At 44.5% G+C, this 18,695-nt stretch overlaps 2 protein-coding genes across 3 annotated transcripts in view; one reads left to right on the top strand and one right to left on the bottom strand.

Annotated features, from left to right (window-relative positions):
• The window catches only part of MTREX (Mtr4 exosome RNA helicase), a 75,970-nt gene extending 62,555 nt beyond the window's left edge, over positions 1-13,415 (bottom strand). The window contains exons 1-6 of the mRNA XM_073680342.1: positions 13,136-13,415; positions 7,790-7,921; positions 6,428-6,494; positions 5,632-5,694; positions 631-743; positions 19-193 (exon numbers count right to left, since the gene is read on the bottom strand). Coding sequence (XP_073536443.1) covers positions 19-193; positions 631-743; positions 5,632-5,694; positions 6,428-6,494; positions 7,790-7,921; positions 13,136-13,245 — 660 coding nt within the window. The 5' untranslated portion in view covers positions 13,246-13,415. The remainder of the gene's footprint in view (positions 1-18; positions 194-630; positions 744-5,631; positions 5,695-6,427; positions 6,495-7,789; positions 7,922-13,135) is intronic.
• A 130-nt stretch (positions 13,416-13,545) lies between these two features.
• The window catches only part of DHX29 (DExH-box helicase 29), a 67,224-nt gene continuing 62,074 nt past the window's right edge, over positions 13,546-18,695 (top strand). The window contains exon 1 of one of the 2 annotated variants that reach the window (XM_073680340.1): positions 13,546-13,704. The gene's annotated coding sequence lies outside the window, so the exon portion shown is untranslated. The remainder of the gene's footprint in view (positions 13,705-18,695) is intronic. The other variant, XM_073680341.1, reaches the window with a different exon arrangement.

Below are 18,695 nucleotides of genomic sequence, written 5' to 3'. Positions count from 1 at the left end.
ATCGTTCTAAACACTAACCTCAGTGGTCATCACCAGGCAGGACGCTGTAGGATTGATTGTGACGTCTCCAGTCATTAAACCGACATCCTGGAACTCTTCGTACATCTCTCTGTATTTCTGATTACTCAGAGCTTTGATTGGGCTGGTGAAAATAACCCTTTGTTTTTCCCGGAGAGCCAGAGCTATGGCATATCTGTAGGAAAGCAAGAGGACAGGAGATGAACATTGCCTTCAGGTAATAAGACATAAGCTCATGCCATAACATCAGCGATAATGGCTTGTATGGAGTTCTACTTTGAGGTCATATTCTTGGTATATCCAATCAATGATGATTGGTGCGAGATCTCCACTAGTCATGAAAGACACTCAGTAAAACATAGTGGCCATTCACAGTTTTACTAGCCACATGGCCACTGATTCATCAACTGGCTCAAGTGAAGGGGATTAGGCTGTAATATCACACCCTATGCTAGAGAGCAGCACAGTGACAGACCACTGTGGCCCCTTCGTGATCAGTAAGGGAGGTTTACAGATTAATGCACTAAAAATAATACATGAAATAATTAAAATATGAAAACCAAATATTATAGATGGTACAATACAAATTATAGCGTTGAAAAAAATACATACTCTGCACACACGGTTTTTCCAGCTGAAGTATGAGCAGACACCAGGACAGACTGATTGTTATCGATGCAAAGAATGGCTTCTTTCTGAAAGGCATCAAGTATGAACGGATATTCCTAAAAATAGGAAAAAAAAAAAGAGAGAGAATGAGTGAGAGACAGGGAAATAAAAGGCAGCACTGTGCAATGCAAAAAAAAGTAATTTATGCTAGGATCCCAGACAACGTGGATCACTACTCACCATTACAGCTTCACCCGTGAGCCTGTTTTCACCTTCATGACCGGGCTAATTTTTACAATTCTGACCAGTGTCACTTTATGTGCTAATAACTCTGGAACGCTTCAATGTATCTCACTGATTCGGAGACTGTTTGTTTGCGACATATTGTACTTCATGTTAGTGGTAAATTTAAGCTGATATTTTTTGCATTTGTGAAAATATTAACATTTTGGCAAAATTTTTTAAAATGTTGCACTTTTAATTCTTATGCCCTGAAACCAGTGAGTTATAGCACATAAAATAATAATAAATAACATTTACTACTTTACATCTACATCATTTTTGAAACAATTTTTTTTTGCTAGGAAGTTAGAAGTTAAAATTTGATCAGCAATTCCTTAATTTTCTAACGAAATTTACAACACCAATTTTTAAGGGACCACATCACATTTTAAGTGACTTTGAGGGGCCTGAATGACAGAAAATACTCAAAAGTGACACCAGTCTAAAAACTGTGCCCATCAAAGTGCTCACAACCACATTCAAAAAGTTGATTAACCCTTCAAGTGCTTCACAAGAATTAAAGCAATGTGGAAAGAAAAAAAATGAAAATTTTACTTTTACCAACAAATATGCTGATTTAGCCCCAAATTTTGCATTTTCACAGGGGTAATAGGAGAAAATGGACCACATAATTAGCTCTGCAATTTCTCCCGAGTACGTAGATACCCCATATGTGGTGGAAAACTACTGTTTGGGCGCACAGCAGGGCTCTGAAGGGAAGGAGTGTCGTTTGACCTTTGGAGCGCAAAATTGGCTGGAAAAGAGAGTGGACGGCATGTTGCATTTGCAGAGACCCTGATGTGCCTAAACAGTGGAAAGTGACCTTATTTTGGGAACTACATCTGTCAAGAAACTTATCTAGATGTGTGGTGAGCATCTTGTACCTACAGGTGCTTCACAGAAGTTTATAATTTGAGCCGTGAATATTTAAAAATACATTTTTCCTGCAAAAATTTTCTTTTGGCCCCCAATTTTTCATTTTCACGACAAAGCGGACCATACAATTTGTTGTTCAATTTCTCTTGAGTACGCCGATATCCAATATGTAGTGGAAAATTACTGTTTGGGCGCACGGCAGGGCTCCGAAGGAAAGGAGCGCCAACTGAATTCTGGAGCACAATATTGTCTGGAATAGATTGCGGAGGCCATGTCACATTTGAAGAGCCCCTGACATGCCAAAAAAGCAGAAAGCCCTACAAGTGACCCCATTATGGAAACTACACCTATTGTGGAATTCATCTAGGGGTGTAGTGAGCATTTTTAACCCTCAGGCAATTCAAAGAATTGTATAGCAATGGGCTGAGTTAATAGAAAATTACTATTTTTCCCACTAAAATGTTGCTTGGCCTTAAGTTTTTAATTCTCAAAAGGGATAATAGGAGAAAATGAGGGGTACAATTTGTTACACAATTTCTCCTTAGTACGTGGATACCCCATAAGTGGTCAAAAACTACTTTTCAGGCACAGTGCAAAGCTCAGAAGGGAAGGAGCGCCATATTATAGTGTATATTTTGCTGAAATGGTTTGAAGGTGCCATGTCACATTGGCAGAGCCCCTGAAATGCCAGAACAGCAGAATACCCCATATGTGACCTCATTTTACAAACTACACCCCCCCAATGAATTCACCTAGGGATGCAGTGAGCATGTTGACACCACAGAATTTTATACCATTGGGCGGTTAAGAAAGAATAATTACATTTTTACCACTAAAATGTTGTTTTAGCCCCAAGTTTCTATTTTTCATAAGGACCAATAGGAATAAAATGGACCTCAGTTTGTTGTGCAATTTCTCCTTAGCGCGCCAATACCCTACATGTAATCGGGAACTACTCTCGAGGCACATTGCAAAGCTCAGAATGGAAGAAGCGCCATATTATAGTGCAAATTTTACTGTTATGGTTTTGAGGGTGCCATGACCCACTGGGAGAGCTCCTGAGGGGCCAGAACAGCAGAACCCCATAAGTGACCCCATTTTATGAACTACACCTCAATGAATTCATGTAGGGGTGTAGTGATCATATTGACACCACAGGTGTATCACAGAATTGTATAGCATTGGGCAGTGAAGTAAAAATAATTACATTTTTACCACAAAAATTTTGTTTTAGCCCCAGATTTTACATTTTCACATGGGGAAATGTGTAAAAATGTCACTAAAATTTGTAACGCAATTTCCACTGAATGTGGAAATACCCCATATGTGGCTGTACAGTACTGCTTAGCCACACAGTGAGACTCAGAGAGATGGAGAACCATTTGCCTCTTGGAGAAAAAAATTATAGTAGAATAGTTAGTGGACACCATATACAGAGCTGCTAGGTATGAGAAAAGCAGAATACCCCCTCAACTGACCCAATTTTGGAAATTATACCCCTCTAGGAATTTATCTACAAGTGTAGTGATGATTTTGACACCATGGGTGTTTTCCATAAACAAGCAGCAATGGATGTTGCGGAGTGAACATTTTAAACTGCCGTTGTAGTGACCAGTACGTTGTAGTGACCAGTTCATGCTTCAGGAGACACGGATTAGGCGGGCTCTCATGGCCACAGAAAAGCAAACTGAAAGGCACATTGTGGGACTCAGAAGGGAGGGGGCTTTTGGATTTGGGAATGCAGAATTCGCTTTATTTCTTTTGGGGGGCAAGGAGCCATAGCGCTTTTCAAGAGCATTTGTACAACCAGTAACGTGAAAGCGCCCTATATTTCCATTGACAAATGACGGACCTGAGTGGGGACTTGCTATTTTTGTGGATTGAGCTGAAGCTTTTATTGGGAACATTTTACAAAATATTTAGGTTCAAATTTATCCGGCATCCTACGCTGAGCACTTCCTTTGGGGTTTCCATCTAAATCGCTGAATGATGGTAGTCTGAGGAAACCCCCCAGGAATCCATTCACTATAATGAGGCAGCAGAGTTACTCTGGACTCCATTTGGCCTCTGTTCAGCAGTGTCCTCTTCAGAAGTGCACAAAACTGTGGCCGATCGCGCTTTTATGCACGCCTAAAAAGATGGACAATGCCGGATCATAGGCCAGAAAGCGTCCACAGTGTTCATCTGCCTCATTACAGGGAATCTTCTGCTGGAGGATCCGTCTGAATTACATATATTAGAGATTTACTCGGAAACCACGGTGTAAGCGTTCAGCGCAGAGCACAGGATAAATGTGCACCAAGCCTTACTGTGATCTTTGGGAGGCGGAATGAGCAAATCAACAGCAGGTGAAGAATTGTTTTTTTTTTTTTTTACACCATTCCTCATGCGGTATAAGTGATTAGACTACTTTATTCTTCTGGTTGGTATGACTACAGAGATACCAGATTTATATCAGGATTTTTATGTTTCGTTGCTGTCACACACTAAAAGACGCTTTTTTTGTTGCAAAACAAAGTTTTTGCATCGCCATATTCTGAGAGCTATAATTTTTCCATATTTCGGCTTACAGCCGTGTGAGGGCTTGTCTTTCAAGACAAGCTGACGTTTTTGTTGGTACCATTTTCGGGGTCATATTTTTTGATCGCTTTCTACGCTGATTTTTTGGAGGCAAAATGAACAAAAACCAGCAGTTCAGGAATAGTGTTTTTTTTTTATGCCGTTCGTGTGTTAAAATCGATAAGGCAGCTTTATTCGTCGGGTCAGTACGATTACAGCAATACCACTTTTTTTTTTGGGGGGGGGGTTACACAATAAAAAACAATTTAATAGAAAAAAACATTGTTTTTGCATTGCTCTATTCTGAGAATTATAACTTATTTCTCCGCTGACAGAGCTGAATGGTAGCTTGTTTTTTTTGCAGGACAAGAAAACTTCTTCAGTGATTCCATTTTTGTTTTCTTTTGACTTTTTGATCACGCTCTTTTTTTGGTGGTATGATGAAAAAGCAATTTTTTGCTACATTTTTTATCACTTTTTTTTACAGTGGAAGGTATTAAATATTGTGAAAGTTTCATAGCTCAGGTCGTTCCAGACGCAGCAATGCCAAATATGTCTTTTTTACATAAATATGTGCATTTATTGGTACAACTTTTTTTTTTTAAATATTTTTACAATTTTTTTTTTTTTTTTAACTTTTCTACTTTGTCCCTCTATGGCACTTTTACTTTTATTCATCTGATCACTGTTATAAAGCATTGCAATGCTTTATACCTGTCAGTGCTGCACTGAGAGAAGCCTCTTAGACCACATGGTCCAACAGGCTTGCCATAACTGGCTGACCCGGAAGTTATCATGATGGTCTCTGGTTGCCATGGCAACAATTTGGCCTCCGCGATTATGTCACGGGGGCTCCAATCGGAAGGGAGAGGGAGCCCCCTCCCTCTCCCAGCCGTCTAAATGCGGCAATCGCTATTGATTGAGGCAATTAGGGGGTTAAATGGCCAGGGTGGTGAGGGCACTGTTTCTGGCAGTGACAGCCGGGTCTCGGCTATAACTTATTCCTGCGGACAACGCTTCTGTGCCCGCATTATCACCATGACGTAAATTTCCGTCATTTTGCGTGAACCCCTTCCCGACCATGACAAACTGACGTCAAATGTCGGGAAGGGGTTAAAAATGGTTATTTGCAATGGAGTGAACAGAGGTAGGGTTTTCCTTAGTACCGGAGTGTTACCAGATATCTTATTGCACTGAATGGCAGCCATGTTTATGTGTAGGCGATTGGAAGTGATGCTAAATGCCTTCAGTGGAAACCAATTCTCCATTGAAATCTTCAGAACCCACCTTTGAAGCTTTGCCGACTCGTGGTCTTAAAGGCAAATACTCGTCATCTGCAGGGAGTGCAACCTAAAGGAAGAAAACAGACAAATGTAAACTTCTGTACAGAGGTATCCAGAGGGCTTGAAACAGGAAATTTGGACATCATGACCTGTATTATTCTGTGGCATCGTGCACCAGTCTCAGCTTTGTGCAAGTACAATCAAGCAAAGTCCGGGTCACTTACAAGATGCCGTCTACCCATCCCAGGTCCTGAATGTGTTGACTGGGAATGTGTGCCCCCAACTCAAGGCTACAGAACACGCACTAGGGGGGTATATGGCTGAGACCGTCATGATGTGAAGCAAAAAGGCTCTTTTTATTCCCCTTAATATAAAAGGGTTAATCCTCACTTAAGAATTGGTTTATATCCGACTTAACGAAAGCAAAGAGAACTCCGCACCCATTCACCGTTATCAGGTTTATGGTGGACCCTTCATTCCCAGGATCAGTGGGGGTTGGTGGGGCTGTGGTCAGACCCCCTGGAAATCATTAAGTAATGGCATATCCTAGCAACGTGCCATCAATTCGTGTAAAGAGAAATACCATTGAAGTTAAAGGGGCTATCAACTATTGGGCAAACCTTTATGACTCATACTTTGTGCCCCATCTATTCTTTTAGTAGCCCAACATTTTTTGGGGCTACTAGGAGAATCTGTAGATGGTCTGCGTTGATGAATGAAGCATTCTGCCGCCCAAATCCCACAAAGCAGAAGCTTCACTACAATGTGTAAAATAGACAACTTATCGCATCAGTAATTACCTCGTGGGTGCAGCCCTCAATTGTGTCCACTTCTTGCACTTTCACCCTGGGCATCAGGTCTGCTAGGCTGTAAGAATACATGTGGGTCAGGTATATCAGTGCTTCTGTGTAATCCAGTACCCCCAACAACAGCGCCACCTAGTGATATCCACCGCTGCCTCTGATCTTTGTTGACAGGCTGCAGTGATGACATTAAGACTAGAGCTACCAATCACTTGGTTCAGTGGTTTTGTGCCGATTACGTTGACATCAGTGAAAACCCAAGTGATTTGCAACAGCGATAATGTGCTTAAGTACTGACATCACCGCTGCAGCCTGTCAACAAAGACCAGGGGCAGAGAAAGGGTTCAGATTTATGGTGGGCGAGTAAAGCTCATTGTATTAAATTTGCAGTGGATATGCCAGATAAAGGGATTTTCCAATTAGAAACAAAACAGCTACTTTTTCAAAAACAGCGTCACCTCTGTCCATTAAATATGTCGGGTATTGCAGTTAAAGGGGGTCTTCCCATCTCCAAAACCCTATCCCAATATATAGTAGGTGTAGTAATAATAATATCAACTAATCCCTCCAATTAGAAATGTAGTGTAGTTCTTCTGATTCACTATGTTGCTTTCCCCATGTGCAGGCATTGCAGTAGCTTAGGTATGCATGGTTACAACTCATAGAGTGACAGTTAGTTAGCTGTAGTAAACATGGATACCTAAGCTACTGCAATGCCTTGCACATGAGGAAAGAGACATAGTGAATCAGAAGAACTATACTACATTTCACATTAGAGGTATTTGCTAATATTATCATTATACCTACTACATATTGGGATAGGATCTTGGAGATGGGAATACCTCTTTTAGTTCTGCTTGAGTTAAGAGCTGAGTGAGCTCCTGCTGCTACAAACGACCAAGTATTTGGCCGTGTTCAGACTTGTTTTGGCACTGGTTGCTGCGACGAGAAGCTGTGACCGTTTACATTACAGAATATGTGGATGGGGGTCTTTAAAACCATATGTGCAGAAATACATTTTAATCCAGGTCTCTTTATATGGTTCACCTACTCTGTCTGTTTGGCCACGGCCCCACTATCAGTATTTGGTCAGTATTCCGTCAGTATTTTTTCTCAGGAGTCGGAGCCAAAACCAGGTGAGGAACAATCAGAGAAAAAAGTATAATAGAAACAAGTCACCAATTCTGCATTTATCACCCACTCCTGGTTTCGGCTCCCACTCCTGAGAAAAAATACTGACTGAATACTGATAGTGGGGCTGTGGCCTTTAGACCATTACCAGTTTGAGATAAATTCTCTTAAATCAAAGTTTCACAGAAGCCGTCTGTAATATAATCACAGCCAGACGTTAACTCTTACTTGTCATCGTCCACTGGTGAAGGCTCAAGTTTTAGCTTCTTTCCGAAGATGCAATCCTCCGGACCGTCCAGAGTAGTCGCCTCTCTTTTGGCTGCAGGTGCGGCTCCGGTGAGCGGTTTCACCTTCTTCTTCCTGAGACAACAGATTGGAATAGGTTAAAGAGAAAGAATCAATGCAAAATTACTCCATAACATTTAATTGGAAAGCAAGGTAACAAGCAAGAAGACAGGAGGAGGAGGATCTGCACGGACGTAGCCCCAGCAATAGTCAAAGGATGGAGACCATGCCATGTTTTTGGCTGGACTACTGCTCCATTTAAAAGGGAGACTTGGGATTCCAATTTTTGTGATTGTGGGGTCCAAGTGGTAAGAGCCCCCAATGATCAGACATTTACCTACCCTGTATATAAATTGCGATCTTGGAACAACCCCTTTAACAAGATTGGGTTGCAACAGAAAGAATATGGAGACCTTTAGGGGCATTTTTTTGTTTAAATTTATGTAAATTGGGTTTCATTAAAACTTTTGCATCATTTGCTTTCTATAGCTTGTGCCTTGCTCTGTTTATTGTTGACTGCAGAATAAGTAAACTGAGAATCCATCAGTGAGCTGATGACAGTTTATAAGATAGCTTTCTTCCTCTGAGCTGATTTATGACCACATAGAAGTTGAGCTGAATTCTGGCTTCATAAATCAGTAGAGGAGCTCAGAGAAAGGAAGATAAGAGTTACAAACGCTCATATCAGAATTGACTCACTGACTGACTTGGGTTATTAGTTAAAAGGGTTTCTCAAGATGCATCTTCAGGAGCAAAATGTTGCCCGTTTCCTGCTTTGCAGGGGGGCAATGAGCTCCCCAAGACTAAGTACTCATGCAGACAATCTGTGGATCTCGGTCCGCAGTGTACAGACTGGCTGTTGGTTTCCCGACCTAAGCGTGACAACTCAGAAATATACAAAGCCGTCATGCTACGGTCAGGAGACCCACGGCCAGTCCGTGTATTGTGGTCTGTGATCGGACTGAGATCCATGGACGTCTGCAAGAGCCTTAACAGTTCTGAACAGCAGCACGGTCTCACCGCTGCTCCAAACTCTGCTCTCTCCCAGACTGACTGCAGAGACATCTTTGCCTCTGTGGCACGAAAGAAGAACAGAGACACAAACTGGCCAGAGATGATGGAGCAAGCAGAGTAAAAAGAACAGAGACTGCAAGCTGTGCGCGCTCCCTACCCTGCTTACCTCGGTCACAAGGCAGGATTGGACTGCAGGATGGACGGTGACCGTGAAAACTGTACACTAGAAACTTAAAAATCCCTTCGCTCTTGAGAAAGGAGCAGATTATTAATAAGGGGTTAATTGCAAAGTTGCTGGTTTTTACAAGCACTTATGCAATTTTACCAATTTGTGATCTTGAGAAACTCCTGTAACTCATTTCGCTAAGGCTAAGTTCCCATGATGAGCTTTTATCTCGTTTTTGACGCTGAGGCAAAGACACAACGTTTTACGGTTCCAGCAAAGTGGATGGGATTTAACCTCTTAATGACCGGGCCAAATTTTAGAAATCTGACATGTTGTCACTTTATGTAGTAATAACCAGGGCTGTGGAGTCGGAGTCCATTTTGGTGGAGTCGGTATAAAATTGACCGACTCCAACTCCTAAAATATATAATAAATTGGGTACAGTAGTTCAATCCAGTTTGTGGGGAATATTTTTTTCATAAGAATTTGGGAAAGTTATGAAATGTCCTATAAATGTCTGTCCTATTCCTGATCTAAGGGTCTAGACCAGTGTTTCCCAAACCCCATGCTCACGGCCCCCCACAGGTCATGTTTTCAGGATCTCCTTAGTGTTACACAGGTGATTGAACTATCATCAAGGCATCAGGAATTCTCTCACCTGTGCAATACTAAGGAGATCCTGAAAACATGACGTGTGGGGGGCCGTGAGGATGGGGTTTGGGAAACACTGGTCTAGACTTTTAGCTGAGATGAATCTGTGCTACAGTAAATTATCACTTAAACATGAGCCACGTATGAGGGAGTCGAAGTCGTGGAGTCAGTCATGGAAATTGAGGAGTCGGAGGTTTGGCTTACCAACTCCACTGCCCTGGTAATAACTCTGGAATGATTCAACATATTAGAGTGATTTTGAGACTGTTTTTTCGTGACACATTATACTTTATGATAATGCAGCACCAAAGACTCAACAAACACTGAATGTGGGAACGTAGCCTAAAGGTGCTATTAGCATGAAATTCTCAACATATGTCAGTAACAACCCATCCAATCCACACAGTCAAAGAAAACAAATACACAGCAGACATAACACGCACTGCAAGTAGCTATCGATCAGGGGGGGGGTCCGGGTCCAGAGACCCCCACCGATCACTCAAAACACCACTTTGAAGTTTGCTGCTCTTGTAAGCAGTGCGCACATAGAATGGTGCACAGGCTCAATAGCAAATCTTCAGATATCACTGCGTGAAAGGGCTATTTACAAGAGCAGTGCACTTCCAAGCAGTGATTTCAGTGGCCAGTGGGGGTCTCGGGTGTTTTAGATACTTTATATATAAATATTTTTTTTATATATTTCATTGATATGGTAGGATAAAAGCTACACTTAGAATATATACAGTTAGGTCCAGAAATATTTGGACAGTGACTGAATCTTTGTGATTTCAGCTCTGCAGGCCAGTCATTTTTACTTAAAATGAAACAACTGAGATGCAATTGCAGTGGAGACTTTCAGGTTTAAATAAAGGGGTTGAACAAAACTATCCTGTGAAACGTTTAGGAATTGCAGCCACTTTTCTACAAAGCCTCCTCATCTCAGGGCTCAAAAGTAATTGGACAAATTAACTTTACCATAAATAAAATGTTCATTTTAAAAGGAAACCTCTAACTTGAAAAAATGCTAATAACCAGCAGATATGGGGTTAATCTGCAGGTTAATAGCATTGTGAAGCTGCCCGGTACCTGCACTTAGGCCCCTACTGCTGGGAGAAAATTAACTTTATTCCAACCGGCGGCGTTCAGGGTTCAGTCACCGTTCTGTGAATAGAGAGCGGCGGCTATAACTGAGACCCCGGCCCTGACTGAAAGCAGTTCAGTATTCGAGCCGGCTGTCAGTCAGTGCTAGGGGCGCTGTTACAACCGCCTCTCTCTATACACCAAGCAGTAACTGACTCCGCGCCGCCTCCATGACTGGACCCCGAACACTGCTGGGGGGGAATAAAGTTAATTTCCTCACGGCAGAGGTGGTAAAAGTGCCGGCACCGGGCAGGTTCAGAACGATATTAGCCTGTAGATTAACCCCATATCTGCAGGTTAATAGTGTTTTTTTCAGGTGACAGGTTTCCTTTAATACTTTGTAGAGAATCCTGCCTTTAGTCTGGAAGCCATGGACGTCCCCAAATACTGGGTTTCCTCCTTTGTGATGCTTTGCCGGCCTTTACTGCATTCACACAGGAAAAAAAGGACAGCAGCATTTACCTGCCCAGGTCTCAGAACTAATGGATGCAGCAAAGCCATGTAATAAAGATGGAGGCAACACAGGTGCAAAATATTAGATATTTATCTAGTAGTATGGGCGTCACTAATAGGCTGTTAGCTAGACACGGTGCACTACCTGTGTGTGACCAGTGCCCTATACAAGCCTTTTTTGTGCGCAATATTAATACTAAGCAATCACGTCCTCCAATAGCTAGTAGGTTGTGAGTGATTGTCTCATCAGTATTTTGCGCCTGTGTTGCCGCCATCTTTATTACATGGGTTTGCTGCATCTTGAGTGCATTAGTTGTGAGAACTGGGCAGGTAGATACTGTTGCCCTTTTTTTGCAGTGTTAATTTTTAGGGAGAGTTCTAAATCCTCTTATTGTGGGTTTGCTTTTATTTTAGGCCTTTACTGTAGTGACTTCAGTTTTTGCTTGTTTGTGAATCTTTCTACCTTAAGTTTTGTCTTAAGCCTGAGAAATGCTTTCCATGTACATGACAGCTGATCTGATCAGTTGTCATGTGCCTGTAACAGCCGCAGGTGAAAGCGAGAATCACCAGCTGCTGTTTACCAGTTAAACTCACTGGCAGCGGCATTTAACACTTGCCGGCTGGAAGAGTGTCACAACTCCCGCCCATTGGCGTCTGTCACGTGATTGCGGGGCGCCGATGCATTGTCATGAAAGCTGGGGATCTGCAGAAGACCCCCGTACCCGTCATTGTGAATCTCCCATGAACGCCGGCTCGTGGCTGGCATTCATAGGAGATCATGATTTGTGCTACACATAGCAGGGCTGAAGCCCTGCCAAGTATGGCACAGGTGATTGGATGATCGCAGCTTCAAGTCTCCTAAGTGGACTATTGAAGCCAGTAAAAAGGAAAAAAAAAAAAAAAAAAAAAAGCTAAAAAGACAAGTTCAAATCACCTCCTTTGCCCTATTGAAAATAGAACAATTAAAAAAAATACACATATTTGGTATCGCGGTTCAGAAACGTCCGATCAAAATATGAAGTAGATTAATCAGATCGGTAAACGGCATAAAGAGAAAAAAAAATCTAAACACCAGAATTACGTTTTTTTGGCTGCCACAACATTGCAATAATGGGCTTTCCTAACATCGTATCTACTCCAATATGGTATCAATAAAAACATCAGCTCAGGGTACAAAATATAAACCCTCACCCGGCCCCAGATTGTAAAAAATATAGACGCTACAAGTCTCAGACAATGGCGACATAAGATAATTTTTCTTTTTTTTCTTATAAATTTTGGATTTTTTTTTTCACCACTTAAAAAGAAAACAAAAAAAACTTATACATGTTTGGTATCTGTGTACTCGTACTGACCTGGAGAATCATATTGCCAGGTCAGTTTTACAATATAGTTAACATTGTCAAAAAAAAAAAAGAAACAAACAAAAAAAATCTAATGTGGAATTCCATTTTTTGGGGGAATTTTTCCCCATATTCCAGTACACTATATAGTAATCAATGGTGCCATTCAAAAGTGCAACTCGTCCCGCAAAAACAATTCCTGACACGGCCATATTGACAGAAAAAAAAAAAGTTATGGCTCTGGGGTGAAGGGGAGCAAAAAAAAGAAAACGGAAAATCACAAGGTCATGAAGGGGTTAAAAAGAGGCAGCTACATATTAAAGCGCTGTAATTCCTAAACCCTCACTCCAATGAGGATGTGAACACCCTCAGATTAAAGCACAATAAAGGCCCCTATAATGTTTCCCTCCACCTCCGGCCGGGCGGAGCGAACACGATTGGCCCGATCACTACAGGACATACGCTCTCCCCGGTATTGTCCTACCACCGTCCATCACCGGTGTTATTAGCGTGGACACTCACCCGGTTTTGGCCGCAGGCCCGGGCTGCGATACGGTCTTGCTTGCTGCTGCCGTCGCAGGTGTCTCCTCTTCAAACACACTAAACAGGTCATCCCCGAAAGCATCCGCCATTTTCTCCAACTGACCGGCTGCCGTTCTCCAGCAGACTGACACTAAAGCTGTAAGTCCGGTACCGGCTGTAAACACCAACACAACTCGCACCGTACAGTAGCGTGCGCTAAAGGTCGCACAGAGATGACCGCGCGAGTGAACCGAGGTCGCACACTCGATGACGTCACTACCGCTCTCTGGTTGGCGGACGAGTTACGCGATTCCTTATTAGATATGTCTCCAGTGGCCGCGCATTGATTCGCGCCTTCGCCCATTTTTCCGAAGACAAGATGATAGAGTAAATGAATGAGTTGGACTACAACAAAATGGCCGCTTTAGTGCGGACAGGAAGAAAATGGCTGTTAATATCACATGTGGTGGCAAGACTGTGTTGGAGACCAAGTTCCGTGACGTCAGCGGCGCTGGGTGCTCGTGGATTTGTCGTGACGTCACGGGTGTGATGGGGACGTCGTGTGTGTGGTGAGTTCTTAGTACATAGGGTCACATAACAGCCGTAAGTGTCTGCGGGCGTAGGATCCAGTCTGACCCGTCATCTTCTTCCCTGCACAGGGAATGGCTGGGGAGGATCCTGACCATATCCTTGTTATTAATCCCTATTGTATTCAAGGAGGTCGCATTGTTCTCTGGTGGTCGGAAGACAGATATCGGATATGTATGGGACCTTTCATTAGGCACCAATAGCAGAGCAGAGGGGCTGCTCCCTCAGTAGCGGGGTCCTGCGTCTGCTCCCTCAGTAGCGGGGTCCTGCGTCTGCTCCCTCAGTAGCGGGGTCCTGCGTCTGCTCCCTCAGTAGCGGGGTCCTGCGTCTGCTCCCTCAGTAGCGGGGTCCTGCGTCTGCTCCCTCAGTAGCGGGGTCCTGCGTCTGCTCCCTCAGTAGCGGGGTCCTGCGTCTGCTCCCTCAGTAGCGGGGTCCTGCGTCTGCTCCCTCAGTAGCGGGGTCCTGCGTCTGCTCCCTCTGTAGCGGGGTCCTGCGTCTGCTCCCTCTGTAGCGGGGTCCTGCGTCTGCTCCCTCCGTAGCGGGGTCCTGCGTCTGCTCCCTCCGTAGCGGGGTCCTGCGTCTGCTCCCTCCGTAGCGGGGTCCTGCGTCTGCTCCCTCCGTAGCGGGGTCCTGCGTCTGCTCCCTCCGTAGCGGGGTCCTGCGTCTGCTCCCTCCGTAGCGGGGTCCTGCGTCTGCTCCCTCCGTAGCGGGGTCCTGCGTCTGCTCCCTCCGTAGCGGGGTCCTGCGTCTGCTCCCTCCGTAGCGGGGTCCTGCGTCTGCTCCCTCCGTAGCGGGGTCCTGCGTCTGCTCCCTCCGTAGCGGGGTCCTGCGTCTGCTCCCTCCGTAGCGGGGTCCTGCGTCTGCTCCCTCCGTAGCGGGGTCCTGCGTCTGCTCCCTCCGTAGCGGGGTCCTGCGTCTGCTCCCTCCGTAGCGGGGTCCTGCGTCTGCTCCCTCCGTAGCTTGGTCCTGCGTCTGCTCCCTCCGTAGCTTGGTCCTGCGTCTGCTCCCTCCGTAGCTTGGTCCTGCGTCTGCTCCCTCCGTAGCTTGGTCCTGCGTCTGCTCCCTCCGTAGCTTGGTCCTGCGTCTGCTCCCTCCGTAGCTTGGTCCTGCGTCTGCTCCCTCCGTAGCTTGGTCCTGCGTCTGCTCCCTCCGTAGCTTGGTCCTGCGTCTGCTCCCTCCGTAGCTTGGTCCTGCGTCTGCTCCCTCCGTAGCTTGGTCCTGCGTCTGCTCCCTCCGTAGCTTGGTCCTGCGTCTGCTCCCTCCGTAGCTTGGTCCTGCGTCTGCTCCCTCCGTAGCTTGGTCCTGCGTCTGCTCCCTCCGTAGCTTGGTCCTGCGTCTGCTCCCTCCGTAGCTTGGTCCTGCGTCTGCTCCCTCCGTAGCTTGGTCCTGCGTCTGCTCCCTCCGTAGCTTGGTCCTGCGTCTGCTCCCTCCGTAGCTTGGTCCTGCGTCTGCTCCCTCCGTAGCTTGGTCCTGCGTCTGCTCCCTCCGTAGCTTGGTCCTGCGTCTGCTCCCTCCGTAGCTTGGTCCTGCGTCTGCTCCCTCCCTAGCGGGGTCCTGCGTCTGCTCCCTCCCTAGCGGGGTCCTGCGTCTGCTCCCCTCCAGATTTACATCCCAGACACTAGTTTTCCTTTATGACTTTAGTGTTTTCCTCCCCTGGAGCCAGAGCTTTATATTTTCCTGTCTCTAGTGCTTGTTGTTTGCGGGACGAGTTGTAGTTTTGATTATCGCCATTTATTTTACCACGTCGTGTACTGGAAAAAAATGGGAAAAATTCCTGAAATTTTTTGGGAAAAAAACTGTTCTGCCACATTACTTTTTTTGCCTTGTAATATAATTCTTCACATCGGTGTGATTATGGCGGAACCAACATTTTAAGGTTGTTTTTTTTTTTTTTTTTTTTTTTTTCTACATGTGGCTTGGAAACTTCGTGTCGCCATATTCTGACATGGATATTTCTGGCAGTGTAATTAAAGTGGTTAAACAATAGTGATCGGTGCTGGCTGGCACCTGTCCTATGTACAGTGGTTTGCAGAAGTATTAACCCCCCCCCCTCTTCCTTTGGCATTTTTCGGGTTTTCCTACCTCACAACCTGGAATTTCACTGTTTGAGGGTTTGCATCAGTTGATGTAAAGAACATGCCTACAACTGTAAACATTTGGTTTTCTTTTTATTGTGAAGCAAACAACAAATAGGACAAAATAACTGAAAACTTCAGTGTGCCTAACTATTCAACCCCCTAAAGTCAGTACTTTGTAGAGCCTCCTTTTGCAGCATTTACAGCTGCAAGTCACTTTGGATAAGTCTCTCTGACCTTTCCAAATCTTGCCACTGGGATTTTTGCCCATTTCTCAAGGCAAAACTGCTCCAGCTCCTTTACGTTTGCTGTTCACCAGAGGAAACGATCCATCTTCAAGTCTGACCACAGATTCTCAATTGGATTAAGGTCTTGGCTTTGACTAGGCCACTCCAAAACATTTACATGTTTCACTTTAAACCACTCGAGTGTTGCTTTAGCAGTATGCTTTGAGTCACTGTCTTGTTGAAAGGTTAACCTCCGTCCCAGTCTCAAATCACTGACAGACTGAAACAGTTTTGCTCAAGAATATCCCTGTATTTCGCACCATCCATCTTCCCCTCGACTCTGGCCATCTTCCCTGTCCCTGCTGGCAAAAAACATCCCCACAGTATGATGCTGTCACCACCATGTTTCACTGTGGGGATGGTGTTCTTGGGGTGATGAGCTGTGTTGGTTTTGCTCTAGACACAGTGTTTACCTTTTGGTGGCCGCCAATAAGTTCAATTTTTGTCTCATCTGACCACAGCACCTTCCTCCATACATTTGGGGAGTCTCCTACATGTCTTTTGGCAAACTCAAAACGAGCCTTACAATTTTTGTGTGTAAGTAAAGGCTTTTTTTCTGCCCACTCTTCCATAAAGGCCACCTCTATAGAGTGTACGGCTTATTGTGGTTGTATGGACAGATACTCCAGTCTCTGCTTGCGAACTCTGCATCTTGTTCAGGGTTACTTTTGGTCTCTGTGCTGCCTCTCTGATTAATGCCCTCCTTGCCCGGGCTTTTGGTGGGTGGTCCTCTCTTGGCAGGTGTGTTGTGTTACCATGTTCTTTCCATTTGATGATAATGGATTTGATGGTGCTCCAGGGGATCAACAGGGATTGGGATAGTTTTTTTTATAACCCAACCCTGACTTGTACTTCTCAACAAGTTTCTCTCTGTCTTGTTTGGAGATCTCCTTCATCTTCATGGTGTTTGGTTAGCGGTGACTCTTGTTTAATGCTGTTGCAGCCTCTTTAGCCTTTCAGAAAAGGTGTGTATATACTGACAGCCCATGTGACACTTAGATTGCACGCAGGTGAACTTCCTTTCACTAAGGCTGTGTGCCCACGTAGCATTTTTCAAGCGTATATGCTGCGGAATTTCCGCAGCGTAAACACTTGAAAAACGCATGTATATCCGCACCCCATGGTCCCCAATGGGATTCCGCAAGTTCTATGCACATGCTGCGGATTTTTCCGCAGCGTTTATGCCGCGTTCAAAAATCCGCAGCATGTCATTTAATTTTGCGTTTCCGCAAGCGGAATTGCCTTTGTCCAATGCATAAAAAACGCAAGGCAATTCCGCATGTGGAAAACGCGTGATAAACGCGCGAAAAATGCGCGATAAACGCGTGCGGAATTCCGCATGCGTTTTTCCGGGAGAGGACTTGCATTTATGCAGCAGAAATTTTCTGCTTCATAAATGCAACGTGGGCACATAGCCTAAGTATGTAACTTAGGGTATGTGCACACGATGCAGAAATGAAGCAGAAAATTTCTGCATCTCCCTGGCAGAAAAAACGCATGCGGATTGTACATGCGTTTTTCCTGCGGAATACATGCGGATTCACATGCTTTTCCGCATGCGGATTGACAAGCGCTTTCCATGCGATTTTAGCATCACTTGGAAAATGCTTGTGACAAGTAGGTTACACTATATAAATCCATGCAAACAGCATGGATTTATATAGTGTGACCCGAGAGAATGGTAAAAATAAAAAATAAATGTATACTTTACCCTCTGATGGCCCCCGGTGTCCTGCTTTACATTCCGTTCTCCCTTGCCGGCAACATTGAATTGAAAGACCTGCCGACGTCAGCGTCACGTGACCCGTCACATGACTCTGACGTCAGCACAGGTCCTTCAACTCACTGCAAAGTGCCGGGAACCAAGCAGGAGCGGTGCGCGGGCCGACAGAAGGTAAGTATACATTTATTTTTTATTTTATTCTTTTTTTACAGCTTTTTTATGGTAATTGGGTGTGGAGGAGAGTCTCATCTTCTCCACACTCGGGTACCATCCGCATATTAGAACGCGCCAATAACGCAAGTACAAATGCAGTCTTGCGGAATTGGCGCGTTCTAATGCAAGTCAATGGTGGTGAAAACGCCGCGTTTACGCAAAATTAATTGACATGCTGCGGATTTTTGAGCGCAGCGTTTACGCTGCGGAAAAATCCGCATCATGGGCACAGCACATGCGGATTTCAATTGGGGAACATTGCTGCCCTTCTACCATGCGTTTTTAATGCGTTTCTGCGGCGTTTACGCAGCTGCAAAACCGCCGCGGAAACGCATTAAAAACGCATCGTGTGAACTCAGCCTAATGAAGGTAATTGCTTGCACCAGAAATTTTTAGGGGCTTCATAGCAAAAGGGGTGAATACATATACTCATGCCAATTTTTAGTTATTTGATCCCATAAATTTAATTTATGCCTAGATTTTTCTCCCTTCACCAACTTAGACTACTTAGTGCTGATGCATCACACAAAAATCAGATTACAAAAATTTTTAAGCCCAGCTTGCAATGTGACAAAATAGGTAAAAAGCCAGGGTGGGGTTATGTGAAGACTTTCGCAAGCCACTGTTTGTCATGGAGCTGTAAGGGATTAACCTGGCCATATACAAGAGATGGC

Source organism: Phyllobates terribilis, unplaced genomic scaffold (assembly GCF_046119375.1).
Source record: "Phyllobates terribilis strain yellow unplaced genomic scaffold, ASM4611937v1 Scaffold_1__5_contigs__length_1240528914, whole genome shotgun sequence".
Lineage (NCBI taxonomy): Eukaryota > Metazoa > Chordata > Amphibia > Anura > Dendrobatidae > Phyllobates > Phyllobates terribilis.
The sequence above is the reverse complement of the archived record's forward strand: the minus strand, read 5'-3'. Positions and strand labels throughout refer to the sequence as shown.